The sequence below is a fragment of the Marmota flaviventris genome, chromosome 10 (genome assembly GCF_047511675.1).
Source record: "Marmota flaviventris isolate mMarFla1 chromosome 10, mMarFla1.hap1, whole genome shotgun sequence".
NCBI classification, from domain to species: Eukaryota; Metazoa; Chordata; class Mammalia; order Rodentia; family Sciuridae; genus Marmota; species Marmota flaviventris.
The window spans coordinates 4,890,012-4,910,520 of record NC_092507.1 but is presented as its reverse complement, the minus strand read 5'-3'; the positions used below and the strand labels follow the sequence as shown (position 1 = coordinate 4,910,520).

The 20,509-nt window shown below is 40.9% G+C and overlaps 1 protein-coding gene across 1 annotated transcript in view; it reads right to left on the bottom strand.

The window, feature by feature from the left end:
• Positions 1–6,126: 6,126 nt before the first annotated feature.
• Camta1 (calmodulin binding transcription activator 1) overlaps positions 6,127–20,509 on the bottom strand; it is a 764,822-nt gene continuing 750,439 nt past the window's right edge. Inside the window, exon 23 of the mRNA XM_027947479.3 lies at positions 6,127–9,348. Coding sequence (XP_027803280.2) covers positions 9,285–9,348 — 64 coding nt within the window. The 3' untranslated portion in view covers positions 6,127–9,284. The remainder of the gene's footprint in view (positions 9,349–20,509) is intronic.

The following is a 20,509-nucleotide window of genomic DNA, read 5'->3' as shown; positions in this document are numbered from 1 at the left end:
TCACCAGGAACAACTCCCAATAACCAGTTTTCCTCCCTTAGCTAATGAAGCTGCCTGATTCCCATGGTGCCTGCCTTTCCTGCCCCTTTGAAAGCATTGCTTTCACCTGTCCTCCAAAACAGTCTCAGGTATTTCTGTGGCCTCTGGGGGAGGCGTGGGGGTGGGGCATCCAGGCAGAGTAAGACACTCAAAGTGGGGTGGGATGAGCCTCCCCTCTCTTCCAGAGGTCCTGGACGAGCCCGCAAGTTGTGAGAAACACACTCACCTGTCCAAACCCAAAGTCTGGACTAAGAGACACAAGTAACAGCAAGAAGCAAGGCTCTGCTTTAATGACAGTCTTGCAAGATTAGGTACCTAGAGGTCAGGGACCCCCAGACCAGTGGTTTGCTCCCTAGAGCTCAGGATCCCCCCTCAGGTCCTCATTGGCTGAGGATTCACAGTATTCCAAAGGTCACCTAAGTTTTACGGTCGCCTTTTGGTCACTTCAAGAAATATACCTTCCGTAGTCCCCACCTCTATAAGGTCCTTGCTTAGCATCTGGAAGGCCATCTTAAGTGACAGTTGCCATTTTAAGGAAAAAGGGTCGATTTCCCACCCAAGGGCCTTTCTGAGAAAGGCTCACCACTCCCTCACACCAACCCAACCCCTAACTGCCTGCATTAGGACCCTCTCAGCACTGATTCCTGAGCCTGCCCCATAAAAGTCCCTGGAACCCAAGCCTGTTTTGCCCCTTTCCACTCTAAAGAGATGGCCTCTGTTGGTCAGCTCCGTGTATCTCCGCCTGGTCTCGCCTTTCATTTCTCACTCACCCATCTCTCTCATTCCTCTTCCCTTCAACCTCCCTTTGTTCTCTTGGCTGGAAAGTCCCCTTGGGTTGAGTGCCTTCTGGCAAGTACAGTTTTCTCTCTGTTGGCGGGTCAGGCCCCTTCCTTCTCACCTCCTATTTGTCAAGGGGCTGTGAATTTTCACCCTGGTAGTAACTGAAGGATCATGGAAAATAGTGTCCCCAAGACAGCCCAGGGAGAACAGGGGGAGGGAGAAAAAGTCAGGCAAACATGAACCGTCCCAGTAGCAATGAGTCCTGAAGGGACAGAGCACTGGGCCACGGACTTTCACCCTTTCCCATAGCTGATTGTGGATCTCTGGGTGACAGTGGGTCCCAGAGGACGAGACACACAGGGAACCCCTGCCGCGTTCTGAGCTTTCATCGCTTCCCAGTAACAATAAGTTTCTGACTTTTTACAACTTTTTTTCCCTGACTGCCCAAATCAATGATTAATTCACTCTCATTGTGACGTTCAAACCCCAGAGCCCCTCTGTAACCAGCGGCCATTTTCTATCCAGAAAGTGACGACCCCCCCCCCCCCCAACAAGCTTGCTGATGCATCCGAGGTCGGTTTCCAGCCTGGTTATCTTTGCTGACATTGACTGCCTGCTCTCCCCGCAGCTGCCTTTCTTACACCCCAAGTCATTTCACATGTGAAGTTGAATTCTGTGTTCTGCAAATGGACCACAGGCCTTTTCTCTCTCACAAGGTCCTACATCACCTTTTGCAGCTGGCCATGAGGTACGGGAGGGGGTCCTAAAGCACCACTTGGCCCCAGTTCTCTCCGGACTTATTTCTGAGGCTGTCCTATGGGTCCACACTCAGATTAGCCTGCAAGCTAGGGATCAGAAGGCCCCTGGGGGGTGGGGATCCTGTGACTTCACCAGACCCAGTGTGGCTCAGCCTCTCTGCTGGGGCCCTACTCTGGCTCCTTGGGATCCTCTGAGTTTGTTCTGGGTATCTGTTTTCTTTTAATACATTTATGCCTCCTACCATTTTCTCCTAAGTTCCTGGGTTGTTGACGATGATGTGCCTTGGGTATGTGGCCACACCTAAGAGCCATTCGGGCATTTGCTGCTCGAAGGCTCCCGTGACAGGATAATCTGGTTGTGAGCCGCAGTCAGAATTAGCCTGTGCTGAACTCAAGACAAAGCTCACCATCCTAGGCACATAGGAAAAAACATCCATCCACCCCAATCCTGTGGCCATACAAGGGCATAGTGGGTACATTCTGTGAGAGACCCCCCCTCCTCTGGTGGGCATGAAGCCCATCCTATGATTTCATACTCTTCCTGTTTCTCTCACCTCCTACAAGTCTTGTCAGGAAACTTCCAAAACCTGGGTAACTATGCTACCTATTGCTCCAATGAGAATCCAGAATGTACCTAGAACAAAACCAAATGTAAGCCCCTATAAAATACTACATGGATGTCTTTTCCTATCTAAAGTCCTTGTGGTACATCCTGAGATCACTCAGCTCACCAAATATCTTGCAAACCTAGGGGAATTTCAATGGCCATTCAGACCATAGGTGGCTGGCTTCTTCCAGCTCCTGGTAGACATGCTCTATGAGTATATCAAGGGGAACAAGTTGTAGTTGAAACTGGGAGGAAGGCTTTCTGGAAGACCAGTTAAAACCTAAGTAATCCTGAGCACCTCCACAGCTGTTAAACTGGTAAAATAAGCAGTTGGATATATCTCTCAACAGTAAAGATTGCTCTGACTCTCCCAGAATCAGAACAAGATTTGAAAAAAGACTTTGGAGACCTGGTCCAGTGAGCCAATTGAGGACCTCAAGCTATCTTCAGGAGACAGCTACCCAAGGGCTAGGTCAGTACATTAATCACTAATGTAATAAGTGTTTTGTTTGTCTGTAACCAAATTTGTTAATTGTTTCCAGAACTCTAACCACAAAACTTTCTAATCAAGGTGCAGGAATCTGTATCCTGGAACTGACCCTCACCCATGGCCAGTAATGGGCTCACGTTGGCCTCTAGGAGAATCTTTGGGTCCACAGATCTGTTTAAAACTTTAAACCTTCCCCAGCATATTTTAAATCAATCTAACCCTGGGTTGGCCAAGGGCTGCTGGGTAGATCTGTACCCCAGCTCTACAGGTACTAGAACCCTGGCCATCCATGCCTGACCATGGGCTAGCAGCACAATTACTGTCTACGCTAAGTATCTAGGTGGCCATTCATTCCAGCTAATGACCTTAAGTGATTTATACAACATAAAAATGACAGACATCACTAAAAAACAATAACTGGAAGGTGGTTCAGTTCCTCCATCTATTACAATAACCTAAGACCTCATCTCACCTGCTATGCAACCCACATGAGCCTATTACAACCCCAATGAGACTCAAGTTCCAGGTGCCCCCCTCTGTATCCAGAAGAAACAGAGTCCTGGGCATGACTTGGGTGAGTCAAAAGACCACTTTCATAATCATAACCTGGTAGCTTCTCCCTCAAACAACCACGCCAATTACACAGTAGCTCAATACACCCCCTTTAAACAACCAGTAAGGTTCCTGTGGAAACCATCCTTGAAAAAGGACCAATTGTTAAATAAAAATGCAGGCTACTGTCAAAATAGACCTCTGATTGCACAAGCATCTTCCCCTGAAGACTTGCTCCAACCCAACCCTTTCAGAATGCTTACTAATCCCCAGTTACAAAAGCTCAACTGAATGTATTCTTTTTTTAAAAAAATATTTTTTGTAGTAGTTGCTAGACCTTTATTTTATTTATTTATTTATATGTGGTGCTAAGAATTGAACCCAGTGCCTCACACATGCTAGGGAAGTGCACTACCGCTGAGCCCCAGCCCCAGCCCTGAACTGAATGAATTCTCATTCATATGTTGGGGAAAAAACAAAAAACAAAAAAACTAATCAACCAATCAAACAAAAAGCAGGTGTTGGGAGCAGCCCCCGACCAGTCCTATAGTCCCTTCCGTCCTCTGACTGGGGCTACATTAGCTGAAACCCTATCCACATGGGGATTTGGAAATAGAAACCCCACGTGTTCACAATCAAAACTAGTTTCTTTATGGAAACACCAGGAATCTTCTTCCTATGTGGAACAAATTCTTCCTAGTGCCTACTGACCAAGCAGATGGGGACATGCACACATCTAGCTCTAAACATAGATATAGCCCCTAATGATCAATCTCCAATCACACATTTAACAGCATCCACTAGAGCTAAACCGGTTGGACAACTAATTCCTGTGCTGGGGGATTGGGAGTAACTGCTGGAGTGGGCACAGGGAGAGGAGGACTATCGACCTCCCTCTCCTATTTTGGGGGTCTGTCTAAAGATCTCTCTGATAGAGGAAATAGCAAAAAGCATAATTACTCTCCAGAACCAGAGATTCAACAGCAGCAACCAGTCTCCCAAACAGGAGAAGACTTGATCTATTAACTGCTGAAAAGGGGAGACTGTCTCTTCCCTGAGGAAGAATGCCGTTTTTATGTAAACCCCTCTGGGATAGAGAGATGCAGCAAAGAAAGAAGCAGACTGTGCCTTTAGGATACGGCAGCAATTGTCAAGAGTCAAGGGGATCATGGTCAAATATTTAGAACTGGATGTCTTGGTTACTACCCATTGGGGGGACCCCTTTTGATGTTCCTCCTGGCTTTGTTTCTTGGACCTGCCTATTAAACCTACTAACAAGTTTCTGTCTCCTCATCCAGGGTCTTAAACTCCTGCTGGTGCTAAGCAGGGCTTCAGACCAATCCCACAAATGAACCTGGGTGCCCTGCTGTCTCATTTGCACCAAATAACACGAGTCTGGTGATTCCCAATAGGCAGGGATGACAACCCCCAGTGGGCCTGAAGCAGCTACAGAAGATGGGACTTCCAGCCCCTCAGCCACCCCAAAAGATTTTTGGGATCATGTCTCTTGTGGCGGGGAGTAGGAGTTTAGGGACATCAGGGTGGTGGAGGCGGGGTACCAGAAAAATGCCAGTTGGAGCATGGACTGGGAAAGGAGGTGAGCAGTGGGACCACCAAATGGCCCGTGTGTTCCTCTTCAAGAGTTACCCTATTACCTTGGCAAGTTCTGTATTCTAATTAGGTGAAAATAAAGTCACCCCTAGGAACAAATGAGGCACTGTCTTCCATCGGGACTGCAGGGAGGGAATGAGGCTCAGACTCAGGGCCTTGAGCCATGCTCTCCCCTGGGCTGCTCTGCTTCAGGGAGTGAACTTTCAATAAATCTACGCTCTGGTTGCATCTCAAACTTTCTGTTTGTTCGATTCTTTGAGATTCCACGTACCTGGACCCCAACTGGACCCTCCAGCAGCAGCACTGTCATGTTTTCACTAGAGGTACAAATACCTGTCGTTCCACAGACCACATTACAGATCGCAGCAGGGAGCCTTGGCACCAGGAATGCAGTTTCTTTCACTTCTTTATTCCCTGGCCCTGGCACAAAGTAGGTCAACTTTAGGTCGAGTGGAGTGACTGACTTTGTTATGTATTTGTTACTGAAATATTTCTACCAACAGAGACAATCTCCTGCATGAAACAAATAACATCAACACATAGGTCTGTTGGAGGATCTCTCAGTAAGTGAAAAATAAAACTGCTGTCTTTTCCAGCACAGTAATTTGAAAAGGGAAATGTCACTGTATATTACACAGAAGTAGAATTGGAGTTGAGTAAATAGCCCAAGACAGAACTTTCCAGCCAAGGGATGAACACACACCATGAACAGGTCAGCAGAAGTGGACAGAGAATGTGCAGACCAACCAGAGGGTACAGGTTGGGCATAGGAGAAAATAAGATCGAAGTAAGAGGGGGGAGAAACAAGCACCACGAATCTAAGTAAAGCACAGTTGGTTCAAGAAACCACCAAGGACTCACAGTTGGGAGATTCCTGGTGCAAACTCTGTCCAGCAGTAGTTTTGAGATGGATTAAATGGGAGGGATGAGGATGGAAACAGAGGCTCTGCAGGGAAGGGGGCAGCCTGGAAGAATACTAAGTGGGTGGGGGGACTGGCAGTAGTGAGCTGGAAAAGCCTTACAAAATTCAGAGGATCCAGCTGGGATGGTTTGATTGGCATCTTTCTCTCACAACCACCTGCAGTCTTAGACAAATGACTGATGTGTTGAGAGGGGCCCTGGGAGGCAGGGAAAGCAAGGGCTCCAGGAAATGTTTTCTTTGCATCTGAAACTGCAACATTCAATATAAAGACACTGTATCTGGATGGGAAGGAAATACTTGAAAACGTGTTGTGCTAAACACGTTGGATTTCGGTATCAGGTCCAGTTAAAGCAAGACACGCAGATAGTATGGGGAAATTTTCTTCATTTTTAATTTACAGCAGAAAGAATATAAAGCATTCAGAAAACATTTTCCATATTTTAAGGGCAATTCAAAACATTTTGCATGGTTTCCAGCAGCTGAGTTCTTCAACAGATCCATTGATTCAATGATGCTTTACATGCACAATTACAAAAATAAAACTTACAAAAAAGAAGACATCTAGACTAGTTTTACATGCAAATCTCAGGGACCCCCCATTGGGCGCCAACTACTGTGTGGAACTGCCATAAGCGACCGTGCAGCCAGAGAGGGGTTCGTGTTATTGTCTTTATTTCGTTCACACAGTACAGCTGATTTCGAATGGGTAACAAGAATAGCAATTAAATCTTCAGGAGACAGAATAAGATTAGCTATTAATTTTATAATGAAACCCTACTCCTGGCACTTGGGAATTCAGATTATCCAAGAAAGCTGCGCTTACCTATCATCTTATATTCAAAATTAAGATTTACAACCAAGAAAAAGCAGTCAGAAATGCTTTGTTTCAGTGGAAGTGCATTTTTTACCTCACCTAGGATTCACAGTTGGAATAGTAGGTTTTTGCACCTACTTCCTATTCCCTCCATGAGAACCGCCTAAATCTATGTAAGTCTCTATCTTCCGAATTTTCTAACTTATTCAGCTAATAATGTAGATGTGAAACAGTTAAAAAAATAAATGTGAGGGTCAAAGCAAATCCACTGAGGTCATTACTCTGGTCAAAAGATCCGTTGTTTGTATCATAATAAATGGAATAAATGTATCCAAATGCAGTATTAATATAGGATATTCTGAAAGAGCTGGCTTTCACATTCTGTTCCCAGTTTCGAATGCAATTGCGTGTGTTCCTAATTTACTCCGCGTCCTCCTACAAGTCAAATTGTGTCAAACAATGGGTGTTCGGGGGACTGCAACATAACCCACACATTTAGAAACAAAATTGAGTCAGGTCAGTTTACAAATGTACAGGTGGCTCCTAGCTGTGGGGCTGTCACTGTTGTCAAAGCTGATCACAAGCAGAAAGACATATACTGTACAGTAATTCGAGGTTGGCAGTGAAAGGAAGTAATTAAAAAACAAGTACAATTATAGAAAAGGCACCAAGAGCACTGACCCCAGTTTTTACCACAATCTCTTTGTATCTATCTTCCTTCCAAAGACACCAGTTTAAAAGCTTATTTGTGAATATTTTTAGGCTTCACAACAAGCCTTGAGTTTTAACTCGAAGTTGGCAGCCAGAACCAAGTAAAAACACCTCAGCTTTACACCAACTGATCCTCAGACTCCACCTGGGGGTTTTCAACTGGCATCAGCAAATGCAGACTTCATTCTCTCAATCCGACTTGAGTAGTTTAATGTTTAAAAGCATCAGATTTCTTTGGCTCCTCATTGTGTGGAGAGAGTAACATATCGTGGCATCCCTACGAGGCTGGTCTGCATCTTTTTCACTTTTAGGTATTTTTTGTGCAATTTGTATTAATTTTCTGATTTCCAGCAGGAGATATGAAAACGTGACATTTTTCTACTTTTCATACTACTCCTTTTGTCAGGTTTGATCATTCTACGTGTTCTTTGTTGGAGTGAGTGGATGGTGTTAAGCTATATACGGATTCATCTTATGATTATCTGTTTTGCAAAAGTAACTTAATTTTCTTCAGCAATATTAGCATTCACATTACTTGGCACCATTGGCAAAAAAATTTTAAATAAAATAAAATAAACTCCTGGTAGCCAAAATTAAATGTAAACATATCCTTTTTTTTTTTTAAAGTAATGTTACTCTGCCTTTTTTCCTAAGTCTAAATACAGTAGCTCTTTTTTTTTTTTTTGCAGTTTAGTCATGCTTTAGCAAAATGTTCTTCTAAAGAACATTTAAAATAAAGTACTCTTATAGTGAAATAAAGTTTTTTTTGTTTCATTTTACAGACCATAGCCACTAATGCTTTGCTTTTGTTCATTTCTTTTTTCTTGATTTCATGCACATATCTCTGTTTTAATATATACAATATATACAAACAATACATCCACATTTTTTTCTTGCTCGTTCAGACAAAACTATACAAATAATTTTATCTTGCCACGTTATTGACCTTTGTGAATAAAATATTTAGCAATTAATATAATCCCTTTCAAATATTTTCTCACTTTTCATTTCTACCTTCTATATATACACAGAAACCACTTAGTTTGGATGAGATAGAGCCAAAAACATGGGATTTACTGGCCAGAACGCAGCACCACACTGGTCGTTTAGGTGGTAAATGTCCAGGCTAGGTTTATGATTCCTTGGAATGACTAGTTTCCAAGGTCACTAAAAAAGGCTACATGCTTTACCAATTCTTAAATAATTCTCATTGCACATGAAAGTAAGGCAAAAAAATTAAAGTGCTGAACGTGAGAAAAGGGACAAGATGAGTGCTATCCTCGCAGGTTCTTGGGAGGTGGTGGGGACAAGAACATAAATTTAAATTCTGTAAGCTGTTTCTCTTTATTTCCCATGCATTACCCGTTTACCACACACCCGCCCCTCTGCAAATTTCCACAAGACATTAAAACCTGCAGATTTTAAAAGTTGCATTAAGTGTGCTGTAGAGATTAAAACAAACAAACAAACAAACAAACAACAAAACAAAAATAAAACAGTGAAGGAAATGAGAACACACGGATCCAATAAAGATTTGTATGATCTAAGCCCTCCACTGAGAATCAATCCCAAAGATTCAGCTTCTTGGAAATAACCGACAGGGGCAGGTTCAGCATTCTTTTTTGTTGCTAGTGTATCCCCACCTTTTCTTATCTATATTTTTGGTATAAATATTTGTACAGTTCCACACGATGTTTGAATACAGCCCTATATGAGAAGGAAAACGGCTTCCTCCTAAGAGGAAGCCTCTTTCAGTTCCTCCTGGTGTCTTGTTTTCCTATGATCCAACAGAAGATTGAGTTCCAAGATGTCTTGCTGATCAAATTAAAAGTTGTCCATGAAAGTGCAAATGCAATGACCAAAACATTCCTGTTAAAATCCTGCAGCTGATCTCCCCAGAACTGCAGAGGGATTGTGTGTGCGTGTGTGTGCGTGTGCGCGTGTGTTGTTGTTGCATGTCTCTGCTAAAAACAGAAATGAAAACAGTCTGAAAAGCAACGTCACATTGCTAAGGGATGCTGCTGTATGTCTTCAAGTTCCTTGGCCTTTTTCAATTCTTTCACTCTGGAAGAGAAACAAACAGAACACCAGGCGATGACTATACAGTGAAAGTGCCACCGGACAGGGGCCAGGGTGTTACTCTTCCCTCTGAGATGAAAAGCCAAAACAAAACCCCTTTTGAGGACAGATAGCAAAGGAAACTCCTGTGACACTGCTGGGAAGATCATCCCAGGAGGATGCCTGTACCCTACTTAAGGTGGTTTTTAAAAAATTTTTAAGAACTTTGTCCTGTACCAGGTCCTCTAAGAGCAGTGTGAAATCAGTCTGTTGCTATGAAATATAAAAATATGTTCATCTTGGAAAATTTCATTCAAGTAACTTCCTCCTCTGCCGGCTGGACCACCGTGAATGCCCAATTTTGCACGGCGTAGAGTAGGGGAACCGAACACATTTTTTTAAGCTTTGGATAGACCTGGGGATTGAACTATTACTTTGCTCACAGGCTCAATTGCTAGCGACCACACAATCTGCACGACTTCTCTTTCCTTCATGAACTGTGGAATCTGATTTTCCTATTCTCCTCCCTTTGCACCCTGTAATTGTGAGGGATGTTTGGGTTCCCTCTCAGAGCTCCCAGATGGACGGCAGTTGGGGCAATATGGAAAAGGTACTTTGTTCTACTTAGATGTATTGTAGCAAACAAATTTAAATGGAACTAGTAGAGGCTGAGTTATGGAAAGTTCCTAGCAGCTGAGTATTAATTATCACTTCCAATCTATATTTTTAATGTAAAAATTTGCTTCCCTCACCCCCCTTAATGTGGTGGCTGATGTGGGAGGGTGTCAGGGAAGCACTTGTAAACTAAGAAAATCTCTCTGTGCTGACCAATGATAATGAGCTTGCCTTAACAGCAGAATGATCAGATGCAAGCCAGTGCATGCTGTGCACGTCTCAGTGAGGAACTACAGACCATGTTGTGAGGTTTGTTTCTCAAAAGTGGGTGTGAGAGGACAGCTTTAGCCAAACAGGAGCAGACGTCTCTACCCTACCTCAGCAGCAGGTCAGGGAAACACATGATTTGTTACAGGCCTACAGCGAGGTTGATAATTTCAAATATTGTTTCTTCATTCCCTCATGGTAAGGTCTCTCCTATTATCTTGTTATACCAGTAAATTAAAATTTTAACATTCATGCTTGTTTACTTTATTTTTTATGTGGTGCTGAGGATTGAACCCAGTGCCTCACACGAGCGAGGCAGGCGCTCTACCACTGAGCCCCAGCCCCAGCCCCTTGTGCTTGTTTACTTTCTAAACAGACTCTTGATAGCACTCGGGCAGGAAGAAAAAGCATTCTGGAAAAAAGTGGTAGGCTTTCTGCAGAATTAACACACACTGGGAGTCAAAGGCTCTCCTCAGTCAGGAGCAACAGAGGAAACTGAATTTACAACCTGCAAGATTCATCATTTCTGAGGATTCTGCAAAAGTTGATAAAATCTCTTCAGAGAGAAGATGCTCTCTTTCAGAAGAAAAGATAATTCATTTTACCATCAATAATAAAAATTATTGTTTGAAAACTTGCTTATTTGTCCTAGTGGTGACATATTCTAAGCCCAGCTTAGTCTAGGTGTGATTTTTATAGATGACAATGACCGACGCTCTACCTCCCAAATGGTTGACTCTTTCTTTATATCTACATTTAGAACACAACTGCTATGTTCCTAACTAGATCTGGATATTAGTTTTAAATTTTATAATTAAGGATACCATTTTTATTAAATTTTAGGGTAATGTGAGTCATATTCCAGTATAGAATTGTGCTTCATTACAGGTCCCTAATTTTGGACATGCATACTTGATAAATAAATGGCTTTTTAAAAATTGAAACATGCTACAGTCTGTGTTCAATTTTTAAACATGCAATATCTATACTAACATCTCTTTGCTGGAGAAATGCAAGGCATGCACGGATGCCAACTTTACTTCCGGACATGCAACATCTGTACTGTGCAGACCTGTTTCCTGAATTCCTGCAGAATGTGCATGCTACTTCAGATATTACATCTTATTTCTGCACTAGCACAGAACTCATTCACAAATATGCAACAGTGACTCCATCACTGATAAGATTTCTAGAATTTAAAGAATTTCAAATTGAAAATCTGATAGCATAAACACAGATATCCATTCACAGTTTTTCTAACATGAACAGGAATGCTTTACAAACATTAAATTCATCATCGAGATGAAATAGAAAAGGAGAGTGAATTATAAACCAGAAATGCTTTATGTAGTCTCATACCAAAGAATCTGTAATCAGCTGGTCAGGGAAGGTATCACTTAAAACATGTTAAAATGGTCACATTTGTTTTTTCATTTTCCCAGTTTCTTTCAGAACTAATTAAAAAGTCAACCAAGTTTTCATAAGGTTTTTAAGTTATCAGGTAGATACTCTGCTAAAATTAGTGATGTCCTCACAGACTAAGTTCAGGATAGGTGCACATCCACACATAGGAATGTCTGCAGAGAAGACACGAGGACGTTCCAATTTTCAGATTTGTTTTCTGGGCTTCCGTAACTCCCCTAGAGGTCTAGAGGAGAATCTAGTTCCTGGTTTCATCATGAAGTTACCACAGTAAAGTAGCATTATAAAACACATCAAAATGACTTCACTAGTAAAGGAAGAATGAGGAGTAAAAGAAGAGCTTATGATCCAGTAGCTACACAGGACTGAATATTGTCATCTAATGCAGCACTCACAATTCTGCCATTCTATCCAATTTGTAAATTAGAACTTCGGATTGATAAGTATTAAATAACCTGTCCCAAATCATACAGAAAATAAGTGGCAGAGCAGGGATGTGAGCCCACTGTGGTCTGACTTCAGAGCCTACAGTTCTGCCATTCCACTCTCTTAGAATTTTTATAAATTCTTGCTTTATTGGTTTTTCCAAAAGACTTACAGAAAACATGCATTTGGAAAGTTTCTAAAATATGAAATGAAGCTGACAACAATATTTTCTTAATTCTGAGATGTTGCTCTTTATGAGACCCTATGTTGATTTAATTACAATGTTGTGGGGGCACAAAGACCCCCACATAAGATGTACTTGATTTATAACACAATTAAATTTGGAGTCCTAAAACATGTATAAACAATGTACCTAGAATCAAAGCAGCTTTTTAGCTTTGATCTCTCATCTGTGATTCAGACTGTGTTGATTTTTTTTTTTAATTTTTAATATTTATTTCTTAGTTTTCGGCAGACACAACATCTTTGTTGGTATGTGGTGCTGAGGATTGAACCTGGGCTGCACCGTGTGCCAGGCGAGCGCGCTACCGCTTGAGCCACATCCCCAGCCCAAAGGATTTAGGCTTTTTTTCTTTCTTTTTTTTTTTTTTTTGTGGTGCTGGGGATTGAACCCAAGGCCTTATGCATACAAGGCAAGCACTCTACCAACTGAGCTATATCCCTAGCCCCCTGTGTTGATGTTAACTTACCTCTGAAAGTTCACATGAAATTGAGAGACACTCACCCTCTGTCCTACTGAACTCATACGTGGGGTTTTAGGTTCCTTGAGGGCAGATTATTAAGATAAAATGGGGTGCCTAATTTTTGTTTTAAATCAAATGTCAACTGGGTAGATGTGACTGAAAGTTACATGGCCTCCAAAGAAACAGAAAATGATGATATCCCTGAAGGGACCTGGAATAACACCTGTTAGAAATCTAAGAAATAGATACTTCATTCAGAGTGTTCCAATCAGTTAAAATGGTTTTGCCTTATCATTAGTCAGAGACATGATTAATCACTAAAAGGCATATGTTAACAAAAAATAAATCTTTACCAGCAAGGATACATAATAAAAGTTTAACTATTATCATCTCTGGGTTATTCTCCTTTCTTATTTGTAGTTGTAAAATTAGCTACAATGAATATGTGCTTCTTTTCTAATAATAATAATTATTATTCCTACCTTAAAGAATGTTTGAAAAGATTTATATTTTGCTATCCATCTGTTACTATTATGTCTTATTAAAGTTGTGTACATAGGACCTAAGCTGAAAAATCAGTGGAGGAAAAAATTCATTTTCATAGACCAAAACCAAAATTAATCAACTAAATTTGTTTCACTGATATTACCTGTGTTATAAACATATTTTTTTTTCAGTATACAAACTTGGTATATATTTGAAATTGGAATGATATTGAAAATCCAGTGGCTGTGTTGTTTGCATTGATATAACTTAGAACACAGGTACTCAAAACTTTTATTGAGTTATATTACACAAACTTGCTAAGGGTTACTGAGCTTTTGGTATTACAATCATGAGGCTATGAAAGAGCTGAACCTAAAATGTCCAGGTTATCTTTAAAAAAATCCCATCACATAGAAGACAGGCAAAGTGGTCTTCATTGAGGTCATAAAGACAATTAATGCTGGGAGAAGCTGTGGCTTCTACAGGTGCAAGGCTACTGCTTCCCTAAGAGCTGTGTGGACTACATTCCTGAACCTCACATCAGTCACTTAAAAAATACTCCTGTTATTAGTTTAGAGTTAAGTAATCAGGACAGTAAGGCTTTGACCTGTGACCATTCAACTATTAAAATTAAAGACAATCCCAGGATTACCCCAAGCATTCTAGGCTGAAAATAATCACCACCTTGGGATACTCTGGCAGTCTCAACAAAAAAGAAAAAAAAAAAAAAGGTGCATTGTAATGTACTGAAGTGATGTGGTAAGCAACAGCACTGAAAGCCAGCAGAAGCCCACGGGTTTATTTCCATCAGACGTCCAATGGTAATTCATGGTAAATGGAATAGGCCTGCTTCAGAACCTTGTAGCAAACAATGCTCCATGGGAAAAGCATAAGGCAAAGCCGCTTCATTACATCTACTCAGTAATGCTCAGCCAGAAATGCTTCATGAGTCAGTGGATTTCGGCAGGTATATTCTTGCAATGCTGGACGTCAGGTATACAGGGCAGCCCGATGTGGCTTTCTGATTAGTTACCTGTTGCTCTGAGAGCTGCAATAGCTTGAGGGGAATTTAGGAAAAGAGAGATCTTGCCATTTTCCAGAAATTTCATTTGGATTGCAAAACAAAAAAGACAGAGAGGCCCAATAAGAATGACACAGAGCATGTTGTCTGCAATTTAACACACACCACTGTGTTCCAAAAATATTCATTTCCTAAAAGAGGCAAGTAAGACAAAATTATTTTGGAGATTTAAAATATACCCTTGATGATCATCCCACACTCACTTCTCAAGGAACATATGGTGTGCCACTTGGAAACTAGACCTCAGGCCGGACTTAACTTGGGACCACATTTGTTGTTCTTAGCCCACTGACTACTTTTCTCGAACATTGTCAGAGAACTGTCCCTTCAGATGACACAGCAAGAGGTGTGAAGGATACGTAACTCTCAAGAACTTGGTCGTGACCACTGGAGACATTTCACAGGGCTGCTCTCAAGCACAGGGTGAAGCTACTGTACTGAAATCACTACTTACCAAAATGACTGTCAGCTTCTGGAAAAGTTAAAGTGTTTGCAAACCTGGCTCTCAAATATAGATGAAATCTGTTGTTTAAAAAAGGTGCTCAAAATGCACTATTTCTCCTTCCTCCAATTAAGGCTCTTTTATGCCAGAAGACAGCTTTACCCACCTTTACTGAACATGAGTGACTGGCTAGCAATTTAAGAAACAGGTTATTTAAACAGCATTATTTCCACTGCTGATAATTATGTGCAGTGACTATAAAGCTTATAAAGCCCCCTTGTGGAAACACTGTCTCATACAGGGAAAGAAATTTTTCTAAGAAATAGAAAGGGAAAACCATCTTCTACCCAGAAAAGCAGGCTCTTTCTTTAGGCAATGAAGTCTTAACACCCTGAGAAGTCTGCTACGTAAGAAGGTGTTTGCCATTTTCTCTGCCTGTGACGTATCTCGGTTTTTCTGCTGTGGCAGTGAGTAACATCCTGCCAGGTATACTAAGTCCAGCTGGAAAGTAATATTGTCAGCATTTACATTTTAAGTTTCTTAAACCTTAAAAATTCTTGAGTGGTTTGCTGAAGTTGGTTTATCATCTGAATTAACTAAAAGAATTGAAGCAGTTGGTTTAGTGTCTCTCGTGAGTAATGAAATTCACTCAAGTATACAATTATGTGTCTGGGACAAAAACAAAACACCCCTGATTATTTCAGGGATTTGGTAACTTTATTTTCAGTTACTGGATAAATTAGCGGCTAAGCCTGAAGGAAAAGCTGAGTAAAAACCTCAGCTGGACTCAGGGAAGAACATGGGGAGCTTCTCTTGGCCTTCCACAGGCAAAAAGGAAGCTTTCAGGACACAGGGTGCGCAGCTGCTGTGCTGCTATGAGGAGCCTGCTGTGCCTTCACTCTAAGGAAGGGCAGTGCCTACCTTTTCAGAGATCCTTCAGCTCATCATCCCAAGAGTGTGGATCAATAATAGCGTTTTACAAACACTGCACCACAAAATTTAATTCTTAATGTTTTCTTTTTTCTTAATATTTTTGAATATTATTTTTCAACGTATCAACCTTAAATGTCTTAAGTATGGTGTACTTTATAAATTAAAAAAATAAGTATGTCATCTTTTTTGACATAAATTCCAGGAACATAAATCCTCCGAGAATGCTCAGCTCCCAAGATTTTTAACATGGGGACCACTAGAGGGAGTGCCATCGCAACATTCCTGAGGGAGAAGTGGAGGGCATCTGACTGGTGGTTACACAATGTTAAACATACAAGCTGCTCCATGGATACTGTGATTACCGTTAGATAAACGTTCCTACACCAGCAGGAACCCAACACCTCCCTGTTCCTCTCTTCAGATGCCCTGAAGACTGTGTGAGGCAGTAGGGATGTTACAAGATTCCAACTTTCCACGTGCAGTTCACAACAGAATGCAGCAGACACTAAAGAAATTAAAGAAGGGGCTCTGTCTGGCACTGAAAGACATCTTCAGAAAATGTTCTCTCAAAAAGGATCATGAACATAGCAAAACTAGCAGAGTGCAAAACAACCACTTCTAATGGAAGGCTGGCCCCTTGCAGCAGGCTCTGTGAAACACAATGAATACACAATACACCACCACCTTCAGGTAAACTGCATATCCTAGGACATGCGTATGTTCGTGGAATCGGTGGCAGTTATTGTTTTTTAATGAAAATAAAAATTGTCTATGTTTGCAGAAGGTGAGAGGGAATAGAGAGACAGAGATTTTTCTCTATTTTAAGCAGAGGAATCTCTGATCCGGCTCTACCACACGGAAAATGCACCCAATAGTAAACAACTGTCTAATAGTAAAGAGGATCAACTAGTCAACAAATGCTGCTGCTTGTTAATTTCAAAACAAATTTTTCCTTCAGCAACTGTTCATGGTTTCAAAGCAGGTAAGACTTTAAGTCTTATACAGATAAGCTCATTATTCAGGAAGAACTTAAAAAACTCAATTCTATTTCCAAGTTGGCAAACTGCAGACTGTGGGCCAACCCCAGCCCAGTGCCCATTTATGTAAATAAAGTTTTATAAGAACACAGTTATGATCATTCTTTTAAACATTGTCTGTCCGTGGTTGTCTTCAGGCTACAACGTAAGAATTGTATAGTTGAAACTGACTGTATACATGATCCAAAAAGTTGAAGATATTTATTCACTGGCCTTTTAAGAAAAGTTTACCAACTCTTGGTATAAAATATAATGAATCAATATTAGTAGCAATATAACTAGTTAGATGCAAAATAATGTCTTGCAGAAACACTGAAATTTTAAGATTTTTTTTTTCTCCAGTATTAGGAATTGAACCCAGGTGTTCTCTACCCCTGAACTGCTTCTCCAGCCCTTTTAATTTTCCACTCTGAGACAGGCTCTTGATAAGTTACTGAGGCTGGCCTTGAACGTGTGATCCTCATGCCTCAGGCTGGGATTATGGGTGTGTGCCACCACACAAGTTTTAAGATTTTCTGAATTATGATCTCAGAAATCTTAAAAATGACCAAAGTATTAGTGCAAAGCTAGGAAGAGGACACAATGAATCTGGGTGATAAAGACAGCCACCTCATCTTAAGACTACATAAGAAAAAAAGTGATCAAATTCACCTAAATTCAAGTCCAGTACTGGTGAATTCCTTTCCTAGCTTTTAGAAAACAATTTTCTGACACTAAACCTTTTATTATAACCAAGATGTGTTATGGCTGCATCTGGCAGAGAATACTGCCACACTTATAAATGAGAAACGTACTCTAAAATCCCAGGCCAATAGTGTCTACTGAATACCTATTCATGATAACTTATCAAAAATATCAATTCCTTTGGAAAAATCAGTCCCAACTGCAAAATGGAAGACAACGACTTAGGACCCTTTCCTACATGTTTTTTATTCAGCTTTACCCTTACATGCTGGGGTCTGGTTTGCTCACTATTTAAATGAATGTCTGAGGCTAGCTCTAAAAGGGCAGTTTTACACACTGACTTACCTCATGGCATAGCAAGGGGAAAGAAATTACAGAATGGAACTATAGGAGTAGGGTCACAGGGAAGCAGTGATTCTGAACAAGAAACAGACTGGCTTGGGAAAAAAAAAAAAAAGCCTAGTACTGCCGAGTGAGCCTTCTTGCTTTATATATGTCGACAAAGCATTAGTTGAGAAGATTTAGTATAGCGAATTATTTTAACACAAAACCCCTCTTGCTTACTGTTTTCTTAAAAGACAGCTTTGCTTAGACTTCCACTTGTAGCCAGCCACGTGTGTCTGCAGAGGCTCCTTCCACCCAGCCTAGCATGCCCTGCGGTGGCCTCAGAAGGTCCCTCCCTCCTATTTACTCATGCATCTGTACAGTTACTGCCTGTGACTGTTCTGCTGTATAAAATAGCAGTGTTAGTAATTAGGGTTAGTTTATTTTATTTCATTTCATTCAATAATGGATGTGAAACTTACTGGCATACCTAGGCTGCAGCCCCATGCAAGCAAGCAAAAAGCACAATATTGAAAATGGAAGATAAAGATAAACTGGCTAGCAGGCAGCTAAACTCACCCTTTTGTACAGCCTATGGTCCACCAGGGGGCTTTAGACAGTAAAACAACACCAAAGAGCTATTAGCATTAAGAGGGTCACAACAGAAATCTTAAAAATAGCTTTAATTCAACCAAAATGAGTATAAAGTGGTTTCTTTTGGGGGAAGAAAGAAAAGGAGCAGGATGGTAGGATGTGTGAAATGAGCAGGTAGAAAATTCAATTTATCCTTTAAGTCTTAAAACACACTGGGGTCACATTACTTAGAAATGGGACCCTTGCTGATTCCAAAGACCACTATCTACCTACCTTTTCAAGGGGCACCATATGAGGTTTTTTATTTAATATAGACTTTAATGATTCCAAGAGACAATAAACATGACAGTAGCTCTTAAAAGTAGTATTAAATAAATGCGAATGGAAACAGGATTGTATATTCCTAGGAAAAATGTGAGTTTAATAAACCTCTGAGATAGATATTCAGGACTTCTTCAAGCTTCTTCATTGAATGAATTAACTGAATTTATAGGAAAGGGAATTAAATACTGATCTTGTACAATCAGTATTAAAATACTGCACATATACTGACTATATAAGGATGTTAGCATTTGCCTGTATTTTTCTAACATCTGAACTATGAAAACAGTCAAGAAAACAGCCAATCAGGGTGACTACTTCATCCCATCACACACACTCAAGGCCCATAATCTGATGCACTCTTCATAATGAAACTTGTTGGCTTTCTTATGACTGTTAAAAATCTTCAGGAAATTCTCCTCCATCAGTTCACAGAAAGAGAACTCTAAGAGCCAAGAGTGGAAAGGCTTCTTTGTTCAGCCTGTCTTGGGAGGAAATCTTATGAATGTATGTACTGGTTGGACATCTTACTCTCTCAACTCACCCACTATAAACACAGGTCAGAAGAAAATAACTTACATAATTTTGTTCATATTACATTCCCTATACTTAATATTCAAGGTTTGAGAATAAAATAAGAAGAGGGGAAAAGCTGTATACAATTCAACCTGCAAATATTCTGGTTTGTCTGGAGTGGCCTCAAGAGCAATGTTAAGGTGATTTCTTAAAAACAAAATCTCCTGGAAACCCTGAACTGCAGCCTCCTGAAAGAAGGTGCCTGTGTGATTCTGCCCACTGGGGTCACAGTTTACCGCTCTCTGTACTGGGCAGAGTCTCCTGGTTTTTCATTTTGCAGGCAGAAGGCTGTGAACACACTTTTGAGTGTAAGGAAAAGGGCCTGGAATCCTTGATATATTCACCAAATGCAGATAATCAGCTTTCCATCTGGGATAGCACTCTGATGCCAAGTAAAAGGCATGAATGGATAACAAAGAGACCACTTCATTAGGGCCTGAAAACTGATTTTTTTTTACCTTTTTTAAAAAAAAATTGTTTAATTTTTATGTGGTGCTGAGGGTTGAACCCAGGGCCTCACGCATGCTAGGTGAATACTTTCCCGCTGAGCCAAAACTCCAGCCCCTGCAAACTGATTTTCAAAAAAAATTTATTTAGTTGTAGATTGACCCAATATCTTTATTTTTTTATTTTTATGTGGTGCTGAGGATCGAACCCAGTGCCTCACAAGTGTGAGGCAGGCACTCTACCACTGAGCCACAATCCCAATCCCTGCAAACTGATTTTGTTATGTTATCGCCATCTCCATAGTTTGATGTGTGTTTCCTAACACAAGTTCCTATCTTAGAGTGTTCATGTTGGTATCTCATTTGTTAGCTCTCCTGGTTAAAAAGACCCTACCTGCAGCATGGCAGAGAGCAAATGAGCTGCCGAGGCCCATGGGGTGAGGACCCAAGCTGCTTCTACCACACTGGAGCTACAAAACCCCATGTGCCCCAATAAAGCTCTTCTGAAAGTTATTATTGTTAACCTAGTTGCTGTGCAATTTCTTTCTACAGCCACATATATGCATTCTTTTGTTGATTTAGGTGAAAGTACAAGTAACCAGTTAGACCCTATTAAGTCTCTAAGGCAAACTTTTGCAAATTAGCAACCAGATGGTCTTACGAGTAAGAAAAAACTACAGTGGAACCTCTTAAAAATCAAATTGAACATGAATACTTGGGCTTCAGGCACCACGGAGCCTGCTTTAAATCTGCAACCACCAGCTACACAGCTCCTGATGTACAAAGAAACCACCCAACCACAAGGAAGG